The sequence below is a fragment of the Mytilus edulis genome, chromosome 5 (assembly GCF_963676685.1).
Source record: "Mytilus edulis chromosome 5, xbMytEdul2.2, whole genome shotgun sequence".
NCBI classification, from domain to species: Eukaryota; Metazoa; Mollusca; class Bivalvia; order Mytilida; family Mytilidae; genus Mytilus; species Mytilus edulis.
This window is the reverse complement of record NC_092348.1, coordinates 76,678,411-76,697,606: the sequence shown is the minus strand read 5'-3', so window position 1 is coordinate 76,697,606 and position 19,196 is coordinate 76,678,411. Positions and strand designations below refer to the sequence as shown.

The 19,196-nt window shown below is 32.9% G+C and overlaps 1 protein-coding gene across 2 annotated transcripts in view; it reads left to right on the top strand.

The window, feature by feature from the left end:
- Positions 1-5,968: 5,968 nt before the first annotated feature.
- LOC139524486 (uncharacterized) overlaps positions 5,969-19,196 on the top strand; it is a 44,316-nt gene continuing 31,088 nt past the window's right edge. For both annotated transcript variants that reach the window (XM_071319278.1, XM_071319279.1), the window contains exons 1-2: positions 5,969-6,072; positions 7,848-7,908. In XM_071319278.1, the coding sequence (XP_071175379.1) occupies positions 6,010-6,072; positions 7,848-7,908 (124 nt within the window). In that variant the 5' untranslated portion in view covers positions 5,969-6,009. The remainder of the gene's footprint in view (positions 6,073-7,847; positions 7,909-19,196) is intronic.

The window sequence follows — 19,196 nt, the reverse complement described above, 5'->3', positions numbered from 1 at the left end:
AATTTATGTTTGTCGGATTAACAATAGCATTCAATATACCGGCAATTGATCTGTCAAATCAATTACCGCGACGATTTAAATAAATCATCACTATCTAATGAGTTCATTAAAATTTATATCAAATCTATTTAATTTGAAGAAAAAAAATCCGGTTAACCGGTAAGCGATTTTGGTATTCGGTATTCGGTCGTTCACACGGTTAACCGATTAACCGTTGACAACACTAATAAAAATGATAAAATTGAAATTAATGCTGGTGGCATAAATATAAAATGTGTAATTGATAGCGGTGCATCAGTAAATATAATTTCAAGTGCATTGTGGGAAAAATTGAAAATTCAGAAAATTGTGTGTAAATCTGAAAAATCAGAAAAGAAATTATACGCTTATGGTAGTGAAACACCACTAGAGGTGTTAGGAAAATTCACATGTGAAATAAATGTCAAAGGTCAATCTGAAAGTGTTGAAGGTGCATTTTATGTTGTAAAAGGAAAAAAGTGTATCTTTGCTAGGTAAAGCAACAGCTATACAATTAGGTGTTTTGAACTTAGGAATATATTCAATAAATGAAGATATTAAAAGGAAAATATAGTGATTGCTTTAAAGGAGTAGGCAAATTGGAAAATTTTAAATAAAAGTTACACATAAATTCAATAGTTGAGCCAGTTGCGCAAAGAATTATAGGATACCGTTCACATTAAGGGAAAAAGTGGATAAAAAACTTGATGAATTAGAATCACAAGACATCATTGAAAGAGTAAATGACCAGACACCGTGGGTCAGTCCAATTATTGTAGTTCCTAAACCTAATGGCGACATAAGGTTATGTGTTGACATGAGGGCAGAAAACAAGGCGATAGTACGCGAATGGCACCCAATACCAACTGTGGACGAAATATTGTACAAAATGAATGGCGGAGAATGGTTTAGTAAAATGGATTTGAGATATGGATTTCATCAATTGGAGCTTGAAGAATGTTCGCGTGAGATAACGACTTTTGTCACACACAGGGGACTTTACCGTTATAAACGTTTAATGTTCTGGATAAATGCCGCACCTGAGAAATACCAACAAGTTATATCTCAAGTATTTCATGATATTGAAGGTGTCCAGAACATATCAGATGGCATTGTTGTATTTGGTCGCACAAAAGAAGAACATGACGAAAGACTTAACCTAGTTTTAGACAGAATCCGTCAGAAAAAGTTAACTCTAAATGGTGACAAATGTGAATTCACTATGGACAAAATAACATTTATGGGTCATATCTTATCAAGAAATGGAATAGGACCGACACAAGAAAGAGTAAAGGATATGCTAAACGCAACAGAGCCGACAAATGGTTCGGAAGTTAAGAGCTTTTTAGGTTTAGTTAACTATAGTGCAAGGTACATACATAATCTTGCAACCATATCCGAACCACTTCGAAAATTGACAAAGAAGAATGAGTCCTTCCGATGGGGCAAAGAGCAACCAGAAAGTTTTGAAAAACTAAAATAGTCACTCAGTGAAGGAGAAACTCTAGGATATTATAGACTAGATGCAGATAAAACTTAACTTATTACAGACGCAAGCAATGTGGGACTTGGTGCTGTGTTAGTGCAAGAAAATAAAGGAATGTCTCGAGTTATAAGTTATGCTAGTAGGGCGCTGTCGGAAACAGAATACTCAGCAACAGAAAAAAAGGATTAGCCGTGGTTTGGGCTTTTGAAAAGTTTCACTTGTATTTATACGGAATAGATTTTGAAATTATTACAGACCACAAAGCGTTAGAAAGTTTATATAACATAAAGTGTTTGATAACTACTCAAAATGCAAGAATCCAACGATGGCATGGAAGCTGAAACTTATATCGTATAATTATCAAATAAAATATTTACCCGGAAAACAAAATATTGCAGATGCACTGTCACGACTGGTGGCAATTAACAAAACTGAACTCAAAGAAAGAAATGTCGCTGAAGAATTTGTAAGATTTTGCGCACAGGAAGGGACACCTAAAGCGTTAACAACACAAGAGATTGAAAAGGAAGCAAAAGTGGACACATAATTATCAGAAGTTAGAAATTGTCTTCAACAAGCTAAATGGAACCAGTCTGTTATGAGTGCTTATTACCCTGTAAAGAACGAACTGAGTGTAATAGGATATTTAGTAATGCGTGGAAGAAGAATTATAATCCCAAAAACACTACAAGCTAAATGCTTGCAATTAGCTCATAAAGGACACTTAGGAATTATAGGAACTAAGCAGATGCTAAGAAGTAAGGTCTGGTGGCCGAACATGGATAAAGATGTAGAGAAATATGTTAAATCATGTCATGGCTGTCAGATAACATCTCAATTTTCACATCCAGAACCGCTCGAACCGAAAAAGTTGCCTACAGGACCGTGGCAATACTTGGCTATTGATTTGCTAGGGCCACTACCATCTGGACATTTTTTGTTTGTTGTAATAGATTATTACAGTCGCTATTATGAGATTGACATTACAAAAGACACTTCAAGCGAGAAAATGATTCGCTTGAAAACATGTGTTTGCGTCATGGTTTACCACTATCTATCCGTTCTGACAATGGACCGCAATTTACGTCAAAACTATTTAAGCAATACTTGGAGGATATTGATGGGAAACATGATAGAAACACACCATTATACCCAGCCGCGAACGGTGAAGTGGAACGTCAGAATAGATCTTTAATGAAACGGATAGGGATCGCACAGGCAGATGCAAAGGACTGGAAACAAGAACTTAGAAAGTATATAATGGCGTACAGGACAAAACCGCATAGTGTGACTGGAGTTTCACCGTCGGAACTCTTATTCAAACGTAAGATAAGGACAAAGTTGCCCGAAATATATTGCGAAGAAGATGTCACAACACTTGACGAAGAAGTGAAAGACATGTACGCGAAACACAAGAACAAGATGTACATTGACGTGAAAAGAAACGCGCATGAAAGTGACTTGAAAACTGGAGACAATGTTTTAGTTAAACACCAATATATGAACAAAATGACAACTCCATTTATTTCAACACCTTACAAACTTGTTGAGAAAATTGGTAATCAATGTGTTGTACAATCACCCGAAGGTGTACAATACCGTCGAAACGCGACATGTAAAGAAATACAATGATCGAACTGTTTCAAGTGAATAGGACAATGACTGTGTTATGTTAGATAATCCGATCGAAACACCCAAACCGATTTCAGATATAGCTGGTGATGTAACAAGACGTCCAGTGAGAGAGAGAAAAATGCCATCAAAATTTAATGACTATATGTTTCATAATTTAGTAGCACGTAGGATAGTAGGATTTGATATAGACAGTTAAAGTTTTATGTTAGTAGGATTTAATATAGACAGAAAAAGTTTTTGATTAGTTTTGAAAAGATAATAATTCTAATAAGAATTTTCATTTTTGATTTTTGATATTTTAGAAAGTAGTTATTCTTGTCAAAGATAAAGAATATTCAGTCAGTTTTATTTTCTAGTCAGTTAATAGTTATTTTCATTCTAAAGAAAGAAAAGAGTGTAGTATATTAAGTATTGTCTTATATTCGATATTAATACGTTCTGAATAGTGCTGTGGCTGTTCTGTACGATCTGTGACTGTATGAAAGTACCCGTTGGGTACCAGATATTATGATTGTAAACAATGCTGAATAAACATGTCTTCTCAAATGTATTTCGTTAAATTGGCCTGATGCATATAAAACATGAGCCATCAATACTACAGTCATGACCATACGCGTATGGTCCAAATACTCATATGGTCCGGAACAGTTATAAAGAACCCTGAATTGCGGATCTTTATTACCAGACCGGTGTCGATTCATCCTTTTACGCAAAGTTTGTCGAATTTTCACCAACTTAAAGTATTCCACACAAAGTACATTCGATTCCGTACACGACATTGTCCATGGAACAGTCCAGAGGCTCGAAAGATTCAGTATGATATGTTAAATGCAGTGTTTTGTACTTTCTAAATTTGTCTTTGCAACGATCCTTTTTCCACAGAAACAGCAATTTCTTTCAGAAAATATAAAAATTCGGAGACCGTTATGGACCCGTGTCCTACACGCACTCGCACATGCTCATTTGACGTACTGCCCGCGAAATCCAAGTGAGAGTAAGACGGATAGATAAAAGGATAGTTAGGCCCATAAGAATCCTGTATTTGATTGTGTTGTCAGTGCATCTGTTTGCTAAATGAAAGGACATCCACCCTTTTTACAGATCTGTTTATAAATGAAATGAGCGTCGAACGTGTCGGAGTGAACCATTTCTCTTTTTTATGTGTTAACACAGGCATCGACGTCCAGACACTCCCCCTTTGTATGTGAAAACGCATGCACCCGACGTCTTTGTTTCAACACTTGCCGAATAGTACCGCGATTCCGCAGTCATAAAAGTTTTTAAAAAAGTCAAATTTTCAGTACACCTATGTTAAATTTTTAAATTTTTAAATGAAAGTTTTTTTTATAACTTTTTTAAGTTTAAACAGCAATATTTAACTTAAAATAGTTCTGTTTGTAAAATTAAAAAACAAAAATATATGTATATAATAATCTTAATAAGATTTTTTACGTTTTTTATTTGAGTACATTCGCAGGGTAAGTGATTTCCCTAATGCCTTGGAAGCTGCAAAATGAACAATTTTAGTCCTTCCGTCCGTCCCTTAGTTCCTCTGTCTGCCGGTCCCTCTAACCTCAGGTTAAAGTTTTTGGTTAATAAATTTGGTTTAAGGTATATTTTGATGAGTTCAATCAACTTGAAGCGAAGTACTGTAACATTTAATGCCATATTAGAGTTACTTCAGCTTCACTTTCCAGATAAGAGTGTTTTTCCATAAGTTTTGTTTTGTTTTTATTTTATTATTCGAAGACTAGAAGACACCGCGAAATCGCGGGCATTCAAAGCGTGGTTGTATGTATGTTAAGTATTGAAAGATGAGTTTTTGTAAAAAAAAATGAAAGGTATCAAAAGTCATAGGTACTGGGGACAGGACAATTGTTCTTCTACACTCCTCCGTTATTTTCCAAAATTCCCATATTTTTGTTTTCTATTCAGGAAAACTATAAAAAGTCATAGGTACTTGGGGACAGGACAATTCCTCTTTTTTTCTTCAAATTTTCCCATTTTTGTTTGTTTTCTATTAATTTCAATATGAACATTTTTACTATCAATTTTCAGTTTAATAATCAATCCACGGTGGTCATTGATATATTATATAGACCCTCTGTATTTAATATACTTTGTGACCCGATCAATGTGTGTAAAAGATTTTATGACTGGAGATTTCAGAAAAGGTATCAAAAGTCTTATTGGCTTTGGGACAGGACAAATGTTTTTCTAGCCCGGTCTTCCTTTTTTCCCCCAAAATTCCCATTTTTTTCTATTAATTTCAATAATGTCTGACTCATTGATATATTACATAGACCCTCTCTATGTAATAAACTCTGTGACCGTCGTTGATAGTAAACCTGAAAATGATAGCAAATAGCAATTTGCCAAATACACTTTATTCATGTATCAAAGTATACAGAAAAACGTAAACCAGAAGTATATTCTGACTTAAAATTACGTCCAATGACGGAACAATATCCGGACGTTTTTTTTTCTCTCGTTTTTCTCCCAAAATAACCCAAACTGAATAATCATAGGGAATGGATGACAAAAGCGACTATGCATGGTACCTATAGGACACAAATGCATGATGCATAATTTATTGTGGAAAGAAGAAAAGCGACACACAAAATGAGGTCTTCTCGTTTAATAGTATAGATAATTGAGTTTGTAAATGACCCTTATATGAATATACGAGGTGTGGTTAAACATTATGTATATTGTTAACATTTCAGTTTTAATTTTACAAAAACATTTGATAAGCATAAAGGCTTTAAAAGTACACATATCTTAATTGCATTCCCAAATAAAATTCACCAAGGAACGATAACTGTTTGCGTCTTGCTCGTAATCAAAGAACGATAATACCAATACAACATATGTATGCAAACGTATCATATTCAACAGGAACAAAATATTTAAAACTGAAAATGGACAGAACGGTAAGAATACACATTATATGCTTGTTTTTATGAAAGGCGTTTAAGTATATTTATATATTTTTATTTTGGGGAAAGTTATTTTAAATGTTTTAAAATTATATGATCATATTGTGGCCGAACTGGATTTCCAATCCTTCATTGTGTACTTTCTGTTAATTCAATTCCGTTATTTCCTCTTTGTGTGGTATGTCAAAATGTTTCGACTATATTAATAACATTAATAAAAGAGAGAACAAGAAGTCGTTTACTTTTAAATTACCAAAATGTGCCTATAGAGTACGTTATAATTTGTTACCCAATAATAAAGTCAAGGAAGAAGAAACAGAAATTTCAAAGAAAATAAATCATGTAAATAACAACATCAACTCACCAAAAACAAATTATTTCGAAAAAAATGTTATTAACAATTTTTTGACAACTATTATAAAAAGAACGACATGAACATTAAAAGAGTGACATGTATGACCAATTTGTCGTATATAATGTTGAGCCGCACAGAGTTTTGAGTCTAACACAGTGTTAACTTCTGCTGGAAATTTTATATTTAACAAAAATGATACATGTATTCTAGCCTGGCAAGAACTTAAAATGATAACACAAGATTGATATGAATATTCTGCAACATTTAATGCACTTTATGCGGGAAATAATAGTGTATTTAATAGATAGTAAATTTTTCCTTGCCTATTGTGCAGAAAAAAACCACCCACGAAAAAAGCGAACATCTCAAAGGTAAAACAGATGACTTTCATAAAAATAAACCGGCCTTTGGCCCTCAGAACATCTAACGATAATTCTCTAATATGCCAAAAATGACTCGTGCATGTTTGTGTTATCTTGAAGATTAATTTTTGTTACTTGACGTGTCATATATACGAATACATGATTGTGTAAACTAAAACAACAGTTTGCCATATTCCTCAACAATGAGTATACATGTAGCTGAATAACGTTTTGGGTTTATGGGTTTATCTGTCAAAGTGTTAAAAAATTAAAGTACGTTATTTGGACTCTTTTATACGAAAAAAACCTAGTAAGTTGCAGCAGCTTTTCGAATTTCTTCCTTCAAGCGAAACAATCAAATTATATATATAATTATATACCTCAATGTGTCATTATGGTGCTGCCTTGTGGACTACACTGATCATATCGTACGATTGCCTCCGTAGGTTTGATTTTTTTATGTGTTTTAAAATGTTTGAAGATTTGTTCCGCTCGTTTGTACTGCCATTTTGACGCAAACATAATTATAATGTTACTTTAAAAATATGATGTTCAAGTAGATGTGCTTTGCAGAGAAGATAGTGGAGATATTCTTTCATACACATAGCATACCAATTGTTAATTGAGCAATGAACATCTGTAAAATTCCGTGAAATGTTTGTTGTTATCATTTTGACAAAAGACAAATCAGCAGGCATATTTGTAATAAAAGAAAGTCTCTTTTATTTATTTTCATCTTCTACACCTTCCACTTCGTTTGTAATATAGTATTTGTATTGTTTGTCTCTTTTAACACTGTAAACTGTCAGGAGTGTTTATATGTTTAAAGCAAGTAAGGGCATGTGTCAGAACCTAATTTCTGTCGAATGTGGTACATACAATGTACATGTAGTGATTGTGTCGACAACAGCGGCAAGTTGTTTATTTGTTAATTCCAATGTAAGATTATTTGACGTATACGATTGTAATTTTATTAACATATAAATGCATTCATCTTTCATTTAGTTCATATTCGTTTGTTTTTATCATTGTTTTATCTTTTTCTTTTACAGATGATCAGCTGGTTTAAGTTTGTCATTTTCTATCTACTAGGCTTAAGATGTCTTTGCAGAGGTAAATATTTTTGGTCAACATTTCTTTTGATTTTTATGTTATTTTATGAAACTATGTCTGCTTGATACTGACCAATGGCATTATCGTCTGTTATTCGTTTACATTCAGAATAATTTTATCCTCTGAAACTATACTGGGCTAATTTAATCAAATTTTGTCACTCTTATTCTTAAGGTGTGTAGTTTAAACAGTTATGTTCTGGCTGAATGTAAGAAAACATTGTTTATCTTGTTGATCAATCAAAGTATAACTAGATACGAATTGTCCATAGTAAGACAGATAAGGCGATTTGGTATGATATCTAATGAAGAAAGTACACACCAGTTCAAATGATGTACATTTAAGCAACTATTGGTTACCACAAGACCTTCAACACTGAAAAAATCCATGCTGTATAGCCAGCTATACATTTATTTTTTGCATTGTTTAAGTCATGTCTTTTTTGTTCATGACGTTAACATACTAAATCCCTGGGAAGTGTTTTATTTGATTTCAGTCTCTGATGCATCTGATTTTTAATTATTAATTGTTTTGGCTTTTAACTAGCTGTCAGTAACTGTGAGTACTCTCAAATCGTACTTTCTTGTTAATTTGGCCTGTTGATACTATTTGTAATGTTTTTTTCTTATTTAATGATAAACTGTATCTGGTCTATATACCAGCTTTGATTATTTGCAATGGCTACAGATTGTCACTTCTTCGTACTATGAACATAAAAATTATTTCCTTTCTCCTTAAATATTGTTCCGACACCTGTACATGAAGAACACGACGTTTTATCGAGCGCCAATTTTATAGTTTTATTGCTGATATTCACCCCTAAAAGTCATGTACCAATTTTGAGATAGGTGTTATTGACATACAAAAACAAATCTTGCTCTTCCTAAACGGATAATTATATAGACAGAAAAAGTATACGTAAGAACAAAATCATTTTCATTTACCTGTGTAAAATATGACGTACTTTTTTCAAAGTTGATGCTTTTCTATAATTGTTTAACATTTCACAGCAGTTTTATACTTTTACTTTAATTATTCATCCCTTATTTTTATACACTATGTATTTACATTGTACCACAGATTAAATTTTTTCGTTCATTGTGTTAATTTGTGTTACTACGTTTTTTGATTTATTTAAGCTATTTGATATTTTATAGTGTGTCTTTCTATGTAGCGATGCTATACTATTGTTTCAGAAAAGGGAGAATGTACCAAAAAAAAATAATGATAATTCGAACGCGTCCATGACATAACTACGGTAGGCAGAGCTCCTCGAAAAAAATCAGATTTTTGTCGAGCCTGCAACTTTTGCTGCAGACAGCTCGACATAGGGATAGTGATCCGGCGGCGGCGGTGTTAGCTCACTTCTTAAAAGCTTTATATTTTAGAAGGTGGAAGACCTGGATGCTTCATACTTTGTATATAGATGCTTCATGTTACGCAGTTTCCGTCAGTCACATGTCCAATGTCCTTGACCTCATTTTCATGGTTCAGTGACCACTTGAAAAAAAAAGTTCAATTTTTTTTTAATGTTGAATTCTCTCTTATTATAAGTAATAGGATAACTATATTTGATATGTGTGTACCTTGCAAGGTCCTCATGTCTTTCAGACAGTTTTCACTTGACCTCGACCTCATTTCATGGATCAGTGAACAAGGTTAAGTTTTGGTGGTCAAGTCCATATCTCAGATACTATAAGCAATAGGGCTAGCATATTCGGTGTATGGAAGGACTGTAAGGTGTACATGTCCAACTGGCAGGTGTCATCTGACCTTGACCTCATTTTCATGGTTCAGTGGTTATAGTAAAATTTTTGTGTTTTGGTCTGTTTTTCTCATACTATATGTAATAGGTCTACTATATTTGTTGTATGGAATGAATGTAAGGTGTATATGTTTAGCGGGCAGATGTCATGTGACCTTGACCTCATTTGCATGGTTCAGTAGTCAAAGTTGAGTTTTTAAGTTTTGGTCTTTTTATCTAATACTATATGCCATAGGTCAACTATATTTGGTGTATGGAAATATTTTATGATCTTTTTGTCAGTAGCGCAGGTTTTATTTGACCGTGACCTCATTTTCACGGTTCATTGCAGAGTGTTAAGTTTTTGTGTTTTGGTCTATTTTTCTTAAACTATAAGTAATGGGTCAACTATATATGTTGTATAGAAGTATTGTTGGCTGTACATGTCTGCCTGGCATGGTTCATCTGACCTTGACCTCATTTTCAAGGTTCATTGGTCTTTGTTTAGTTATCTTGCCTAATGTTAAGATTATGTGACAGTTGTAATAAAGCTTAGCTTTATACTTAGGACTATCAACATAATATCAATGATTAGTATAGATGGCGAGACATATCAGCGTTTGCACTATTGTAATATTTAATGAAGTGATTCTTAAAAGTTTTTGAGCGTATCTTGCATAGAATATACAATATTCCTTTCGTAGCTAAGTTTTAGGTGCGATTTAATGTACATTGATGTTAATAATTGAGAGATTCAAAGTCTAGAAGTCGTCTCAATTTTCAAAATGGCGGATGCAAATGTAGATCCAAAAGGTTCGTCCAAGTCTGATGCTGAAGCAGTTTCTCCTAGGGACCAATCGTCAAATGACCAGTCAGTAAGTGAAGTTAAACCAATCTTCATCTTGGAACAAGACTTATTTGGTTCTAGTAAGCCCACACAAGATCAGTACCTGACTCATATCGAGCTATACAGAGCTGTTGAACATCTTGTAGACCCCAGTCATTTGAAAGCTTTACAAAGGGTTAGGGGATTATGGAGATTATATTTTGACAATCATGAAGACCGGGATAAAACATTTAAAAATGGTATTGTTATTCGTAAAAAGCTAATACAAACATATACTAGAAATCCCAAAACTGCTGAAAATGAAAATCCTAACAATATTCGTAAGAAAAAAATATATACCTTGCTCAGCAGAAGACGGTCAAATTCAAAGAGCCCTTGAAGTTAGTCACTGTGTAGTACATACATTATGTCGTGAAATGCTACGAGTTGATGGACGTGTAACAAATTGTCAGACTGGCGATCGCATTTCGATATGTGACCCAATACCAAATCCTTTGCCAAAAACATTATTTATAGGTAAATACAAAGCAGTAGTACTCCATCGAGGTCAAGTTGACACCCGTACAAACATTACATGCAATAAATGTCTACAAGAGGGACATAAATTTTATGAATGCCCAAACGATTGGGTGTGTCGAACATGTGGTGGCAGCGGTCATAAAGCAAGCTATTGCTCTACTTGCCCAGATGATTGGGTATGTCAGACATGTGGGAAATCTGGTCAAACAGCCAAATACTGCAATGCAGACTCTGATTCTTCTAGTGAAGATAGCCAATCTGAATCAGAATCAGATTCAGACATTCCCACACATCCAGAAATCTGTCAACAGGATGTGTCACAAACAACCCAAGCAGCTGATGCAGAACATAAAACGCCTAGCTTCACTTTCAACAAACAGGCAAGCAACAATCTTGATGATCATTCAAACCTAAGTGAAAAAAAGGCAAAACGACATGTCAAAAAAGCTAAACGAGCAAAAAATAAAACAGACAAACAAAATACAAATAAAGATCAGCCGAGCATGGAACGTTTCCTAGCAGAAGCCTTTAGAACTCCATCAAATAAAACCAACGAAGAGAAAAAAAAAACACGTACTAAACAAACAGCAAGTACTCCTACTGATGAGCTTCACTGGAGAGAAGAACCTGTGAAAAAAACTAAATCCTAAGCTCATCTTAATTACAACTATCAGTTACAAATCTTCATGTTTTTTATATTGTATATATTGTATATATATCTTTGTTTACTTTGTATCATAAACATAAACTGTGTTTATCAAGTCAACAAAATTGTAATTTGTGAATGTGATGTCTATATTGTAGATAGCATACATTCAAAAGAGAAATATCAGAATAGTTGTTTATTTAAAAATGTAGTAAATACAGCATATATGAAATTATTTGTAAATGAAAAATGTATAGACTATGAATTTAAAGTTGGTAAATCTGCTTGGATAAAAAAATTCGTTCCACGCACATCTAAAAAGAATGAAAATTGCTTCATTGGTTGGAGCACTAAATTAATGAAATGCAGGATCACCATGGGAAAAATCAAATTTACTTCACATAGCCATCTAGAATTTGTTTATAGGCACACATTAATCCTTTGTCAAAAGATATTCTTGAAATCAAGTAAAAAAACAGCCAGTCTTCTTTAATTATAAGAGTACAGTTTCGGTAAATGACAATCTTCAGATGTTCTTTTCTTCAGGATATGAACATATTTCTACACAGCTATTTTTGCTAAACATCAGAGAAACAGTCAAAAATATCCACCTGTTCTTGAACTTAAATATCACACACTTTTTCGTTGTGCACACATTTTAAGAATTTAGCACTTCAAGTAAAGTCATTTGGCCAACAACATTCCGTGGTACGATTAATTCTATATCTTTAAAAGAAAATAAAAGTTGTAAATACACAAGAACCACTCACGCTATCAAAATTACAGTATGTGACAATGTTAATGTTTACAAAATACAAGACGTTTTCGGAAAGTCAGTAATGAAACTAAAAATAGAAATTAACTTTACCTGTGCTATTTATAGGTCTAAAAATAACTTCGTGTTTATCTGGGTCACGATACATAGAACAGGTTTATACATTTTGATATATTTAAATAAATCGTATAAGGCCGTGTTCACATTGACCTAAACTCGGTGTTGTGTAAGTGTAACTCACACGTAAAATAAACAAAATTACGTTCCCATTGATAAAACTCAATGTTTACATGTAGTGTAAATCATGTTTTGTCTACATGCAGTCGATACTCGATGTAGGCCTTGTGTAGATTAAGTGTACACAAAACTAGGCATTTAAAACATTAGTTTCACCGTGCATATTTAAGGAAGAAACGATGTTTTAATAAAATTGATATTTATAGCAATTATTTATGAAGTTCTTTACAGAAGTTTGTCTCAACTTGATGTATTTATTTGTTTTGTTTAGAAATAAAACTTAACGTAGCTTTATTAAGCCCTTATCAAAGCAGCATCATTGCCGAACACATAATTCATTTGAAAATTAAGGTCTTTCCGAATCGACTTGACTTACACAGAAATATTTGCCACTGGTCTTTACTCAAACAACGATTCACTCATAAATGCATTACTTAAAAAGTGTGAGGCAAATGTTTTTTTTGTCTAGTATCTCGGATCCGTGAAATTACACTTAAAAAGTAAAAAAAAACATTACCCCCTCCCTTTGCCAAATACTTCTTGGAGAGGAAATACCATTTGAACAAACAGAAAAGATAGAAATATAGTGGTTCCTAGTATATCAATCCTTCTTCTTCGTCTGTAAGCATGTGTTGCAGCCTACGTTTTGTAATGCTTAATCGAGACATATTTATTATCTTTAAACTACTGCAAATCATCAAAATTGCTTTCACAAAGAAGCAACCACTTAATTTCAAAAAGGGGGGTGGGGGGTATTTTGTTTATTTATCTGAGTCAGAATTTGGCCGCGCAAACGTTTTATTCCGGGTTTTTTTTCGATGCTGGTAATCAAATTTTTTTTCTTCAACATTTAACACTATAATGTATGGGGAAACTCTTGATTCAGATTATTTTTTATCAACTGTAGAACCAGAACTGTTTTCTTTATCCAATTGGGATTCGGAATATTTCCATCCCACCTATTTAGAGTCAAATGGTCGTTCCCTTACTGCTAGAAAAGTTGTCAGAAAACGTTTCATTCAATTCTACGTTATGAAAATTTAAATGACATAGAGTTTACAAAATGTGAACAAATCTTATGTACAGGTAATTAAACAAGGTGTATAGATGTGAACAAATTTAATGTGAAACCAATGTCCAGTTCATTAAACTAATTGTAAACAAGTTTACTGTACATGGAATTTGGTGTGATCACGGCCTAAGAGATTACACTGTGTCTAAACCACACCGGCAAAATTTGCTCGGACTCGATGGTATCTAACATCCGGCACAATGACGGAACACCAATAGACAAAAGAAAGGTAGGTTTCTCCTTATTTTTTTATTTTTTTTTATGATATCGAAGAATATATATACATATACAACTATTTTCTATTGTGAGATGCAATATTTTCTACAACCGTTCTATATTAACGGAGAAATAAGTCAAAATGCATGTCAAAATGACGAATTGAGTGAACCTTGCCTTGAAATTGTTTAATTTCTCGTTAAATTGTTCACATTGTACGGAAGGAAAGGTACGGGAAGATAGATATTGACACGGAGATTGCAAATTTAGTTATTATGAGCATCTCCATAATTGTATTTCTGTGTATGGAACGAAAGAAAAGGGTCATGTCAAATTATAGTGTGTGATAACATTGTGTGAGGGAATTCGACGTTTGATGTACCACTGTTCACTCCAGTGCAATTTATGACAATACCACTGCATCAATCAGAATTATTTTTTTTGCAGTGTTTTAAGAAATGATTTTGCTTTGTTGTCGCGTATTATTTGTGAAACATTCAATGTTTTAAAAAGGCGAATTTTCTTTATAACGTCAATGATTATGTTGACTTTTGAAGGCCAAACTTTCTACAGCCTTAAATACGCTAATGAAAGATCCAAAAACTATACCAATACATAACGACATGTTTATGAAATTATAACAAATCTATTGGTTAACAAATTTTTACTCGTTATTGCAAAATAATGAACTTAATATATCTGACATTTTCTCCCTACCCAGTTTACCCCTATACATTTTTATGATGTGGACTGGTCATTGTTATTGAATCGTAGGCAATTTGATTGGATTAAGTTGTTATTTGTTTACCTTCAAACTTGTTTATGCTTTTCATACATGACAATTGATTAATTAGAACGTGCATGAATGTGTACGGTAACTAAAATGACCTTCAAACTGGACACTGGACGAGTCAATATTATGTTTTATCAATGAAAGTTGAGGTATGAAAGGTAAGAATTGCCAATTATTCGATTTTCACAAAAATTTTGTAATATACAGTTGAAAGGTTATTTTTTAAAAGCCTATTGTGAAGAGTAAAGAGAAAGTTTACAAATAATACGTTTTGTTCCATTAAACAAGTCATTTTCGTAAGAGAAATACCGAAATATATTTTACGCACGACTACGGCAGGTAAAATTATTATTTATCATAATAAAAAAAAGCATTTTTCAGTCTCATTGGAATATGTTGATTACAATTAATCCCAAACTTAAGAAGTAAGTAACTAAAGTCAAAATATGTCCGATCTAACTATTTCTGCACATCAAAAGTCAATACGATCGTTTTAAAGTCAATTTCGTCTACCTCACAAAATCTTGTTAGGCACTATTTTATAAAATAAACCGGTTTCGTCAATGTTGTTACTACACGATCACCCGGTTTCGTCTATATATATCACCCGGTTTTTTTGGTTTTTTTTTTAACAAACAATTTATGAAAAGAAACTTTGGCACGGATCTGAACATTGTCTTTCGAGAATTTAAATATATATTTATTGTAAAGTAAACTTGGCGTGTTAAAATCTATTTTAAACGGGCACTTTTGGACATAGTTAATTATGATAATACACATTTTCCTAATGAAAGGCGTATCCCTTATTTCACTTAACTTCAAACTAATTTTAAATGGAATATAAATACTGAATAGCAAACACTGGTATCTAATTATTTTGTAACATTATTATATTTTCTTTGTTTATAATAGTAGTATGTAAAGATAAAAAATAAAAGGATGTGTTTTGATTGTGCCATAATTTTAATTTACTATATTATATACACTTACTTTACAATATTTACTATCAATTGTTAATACATTTATGCATTCAATCATTGACGAACAGTCCCAAACCGACTATAGTCTATACTGTTCTGCACAAATTAATCATGCATGCAGTCCTGCCAGATTTTCTGGTACTATATATACTATGTTACTTGCGCACTAAAGCGAGTTTTCACACTTAAGCATCCATAACATAGCAGTGAGATTTGTAACTTTCTCCCCGTTTCTGGTAGGCACATTTATTTTCATAGGCATGTTTTTCACATTATTTTTACAGTTCAAATTCATTTTTTGTACAGTTCAAATTCAATTGAAACTTCAAGATAACTTTCGAACACAATATCTGACAGTTTTGTATTTTCAATGTGAATAAAAGTTGGTTTGCAAAACATGACCGTCATTTATATCTAGGTTTTATAAAGAAGAAGTGACGGTAACCACTTATCCCATAAACATTGACAATGAGACAACTTTCTTTTAGACACAAAAATTATGTTGAATTAATTAAGTTTAGGTCAGCGTATGCCTTAAACAATGAGAAAAACACACAAACTGCATGAAAGCAAGCTATAACAACCATGGAATTACAAGCGTGTGATTCGGGAATGGACTGAGTCAAAGTGTTGTCAAAGACTCAAACAGTACAACAAAAGTACAAATAATAAAAAATGATGAAAAAACCTTAACTCGTCCGATGACAGAGCCTGTATAGTAAATGCGCGCGATGTGTGCCAAAACTTGTATCATAGTTAAAATTATCCCTTAAATATAATAAATATACATGTATTCGCAGTTTACTATGAAGTCCACTATCACTGAACTTGTATAAATATTTATTAAGGGGCCAGGTAAAGGACGCAACCGGATGCGGGAGTTGCTCGCTTCATTGAAGACCCATTGTGGCCATCGGCTGTTTTCTGCTCTATGGTCGGGTTGTTGTCGCTTGGAATTTGTATGAACTTTTCATGTTGATAGACATACGCTCGGCGGTATGTAAAAGTTGTTCGAATTACGTCCAATTTGAAATAAACTGAATCCGTCTGTCCGTATATATTGTCAAAATATATTGACCAACGTTAGTGTACGATCATCATAACACAACGGCGACAGTACAGACTCGTTTTTTTTTTAGTAATGTTAACAAAATAATTATTATTGAATTTTGTCGATGACCTGAGACTATTATACTAATTTGTACATAGCAGTATAGTTACAATAAGGGATAAAAAAAACTATTTTAATGCATGGTAGTTGTAATCCTACATTCATGTTCTATGTCGATTATGCATGCATATACAGTTGTCTTATTATCAACGTTTATCCTTAAGAAGATTTATTTTAACGATTGTGGAAAAAATTACATACATAGAATGATTAGATTACTTATAAAGGTGCATGTCCATCCTTTTGTGCGAGAAAATCACATACCAATTGTGTGTTTCGATTTTTAAGACCGTTAACTTTAATTTCAAGTATAAACATGTTCAACATATTTTCCCATAACTCATATAGAAAACGCATATTTAGAGAGCTTTAATCTCAATATGCTGTTAAAAAATTTCGGAATGCAAAGTAAATTAAAATATTTGTGTTCTATAAGAGTAGGAATTCAAGTTTTTGCTTGTCATTTATTTGAATCCGAGACTCATATAAATAATAAGCCGTTGTCCGGTGAACGAACTTGTTTTCCAACGACCCACAAAACTCCTTTTGAACGCTGAAGTTAAATAATCAATTATAATGTAATGCAATTATGATTTTTTTTTATTTGACCAAACCGGGTTATGCATTTTGAAATCTATGACGAAACCGGGTTGTATACATTGACGAAACCGGCCAGTTCCATTTTGACATGACCTATTTCGATATCATAAAAAAAATAAAAAAATAAGGAGAAACCTACCTTTCTTTTGTCTATTGGTGTTCCGTCATTGTGCCAGATGTTAGATACCATCGAGTCCGAGCAAATTTTGCCGGTGTGGTTTAGACACAGTGGATTAACAATTGAACTTCTTTAATACTATAATGTAGCATATTAATCTATTGTACTAAAAATTCATAATATCTAATACAATTTGTAGATTTAGCTAACAAGGTCCTTATATTTGTATAAAATAACATTTGTTTATAGTGGAAAGTTATTTTAACGTTAAATAAGCTACAATTAAAAATTGCTTGCAAGTCCCTCTCTGTAACTTTGGTTGATTTCCCAATCAATCTATCATGAAGGGAAGATAATTAATACGGATTTCAATCATTACATAAAGTCTTTTTCAAATTTATGAAATTATATTCGTACATCAATGTTTTTGATACACCAATAACAAAAACTGAAATATATTGAATCGATACATTTTGTAACTATTCAAATTAATATCAGAAACCTAAACTTAATTATAAAATAATGAACCTGTTAAAGGGAGATAATACTCGCATAACTTTTTCGAATTGGCACATAATACAACGAAATGTCACTCTTGCATACAAATGGCACATCAATATATTAATTAACTGTGCAATCACGCTCCACCTTCAATGATAATTCTAAATTATAAATATAACCAAAAGTTGTTAATCTATAGATAGTAAAGACTAATGAAATCTAACCCACTGTTAAAGTATTTCTTTGCATTTTTTAAAAACTTCCTCAGTAAAATGACAACCACTTGACTTTCATAGCTCATAATTTACGTTTTTACACAATATTTAAATAAAGTAGCTAAAGATTATTCGCTTCTCAAAGTGTAAGACGCAATAAAAATCGTATGCTTGCACCATCTTACCCCAAAACAGATTTAATTAAGTTCTAAACATTTCGACATTTCTTCGTTAAAACCGGTTTTAAACAAATCACAAGTACGTGTTAAGATCCGACTAAATACCCATATCCCGATATCGTCAGGTTAATTTGCTCAGAGGCGGATTTAGGGGGGGGGGGGGGCCCGGCCCCCCCTTTTTGGGAAAAAATTTGTTTGCTTATATAGGGAATCACTGAAGCGTGACTGGAGCGGGCCCCCTCTTAGGTCAGTCAGTGGGCCCCCACTTATGAAAATTTCTGGATCCGCCACTGAATTTGCTATATAATGAAAACAAAAATCTTTCACATTTGTTCACTTAATTGTCAAGGTTAAGCGAGAAAGGAAAAACGCTTTAGATTATTTTCTTGGTTTCAACAACAGAAATGCGACATTTTAAAGGCACAAGAAACTCACTTGTCAAAAGATATGATAAAGCAAATTAACAATGAATTCCATGGCAAGCATCTTCATTGCCTATGATCTGTCCTTACAATACAGTCTTCCTCTGAAATTTTACAAAATATCTCATATTGTCGAGAAAGTTCTTTTCTTGGGTTAGAAATGTCCTTCGGTTCACTTTTCTGTAAAGCGGTATGCATACTGTTGTCTACACGCTTCCATGAATCTTCGAGAGAAATGATGTACTTATCTCGT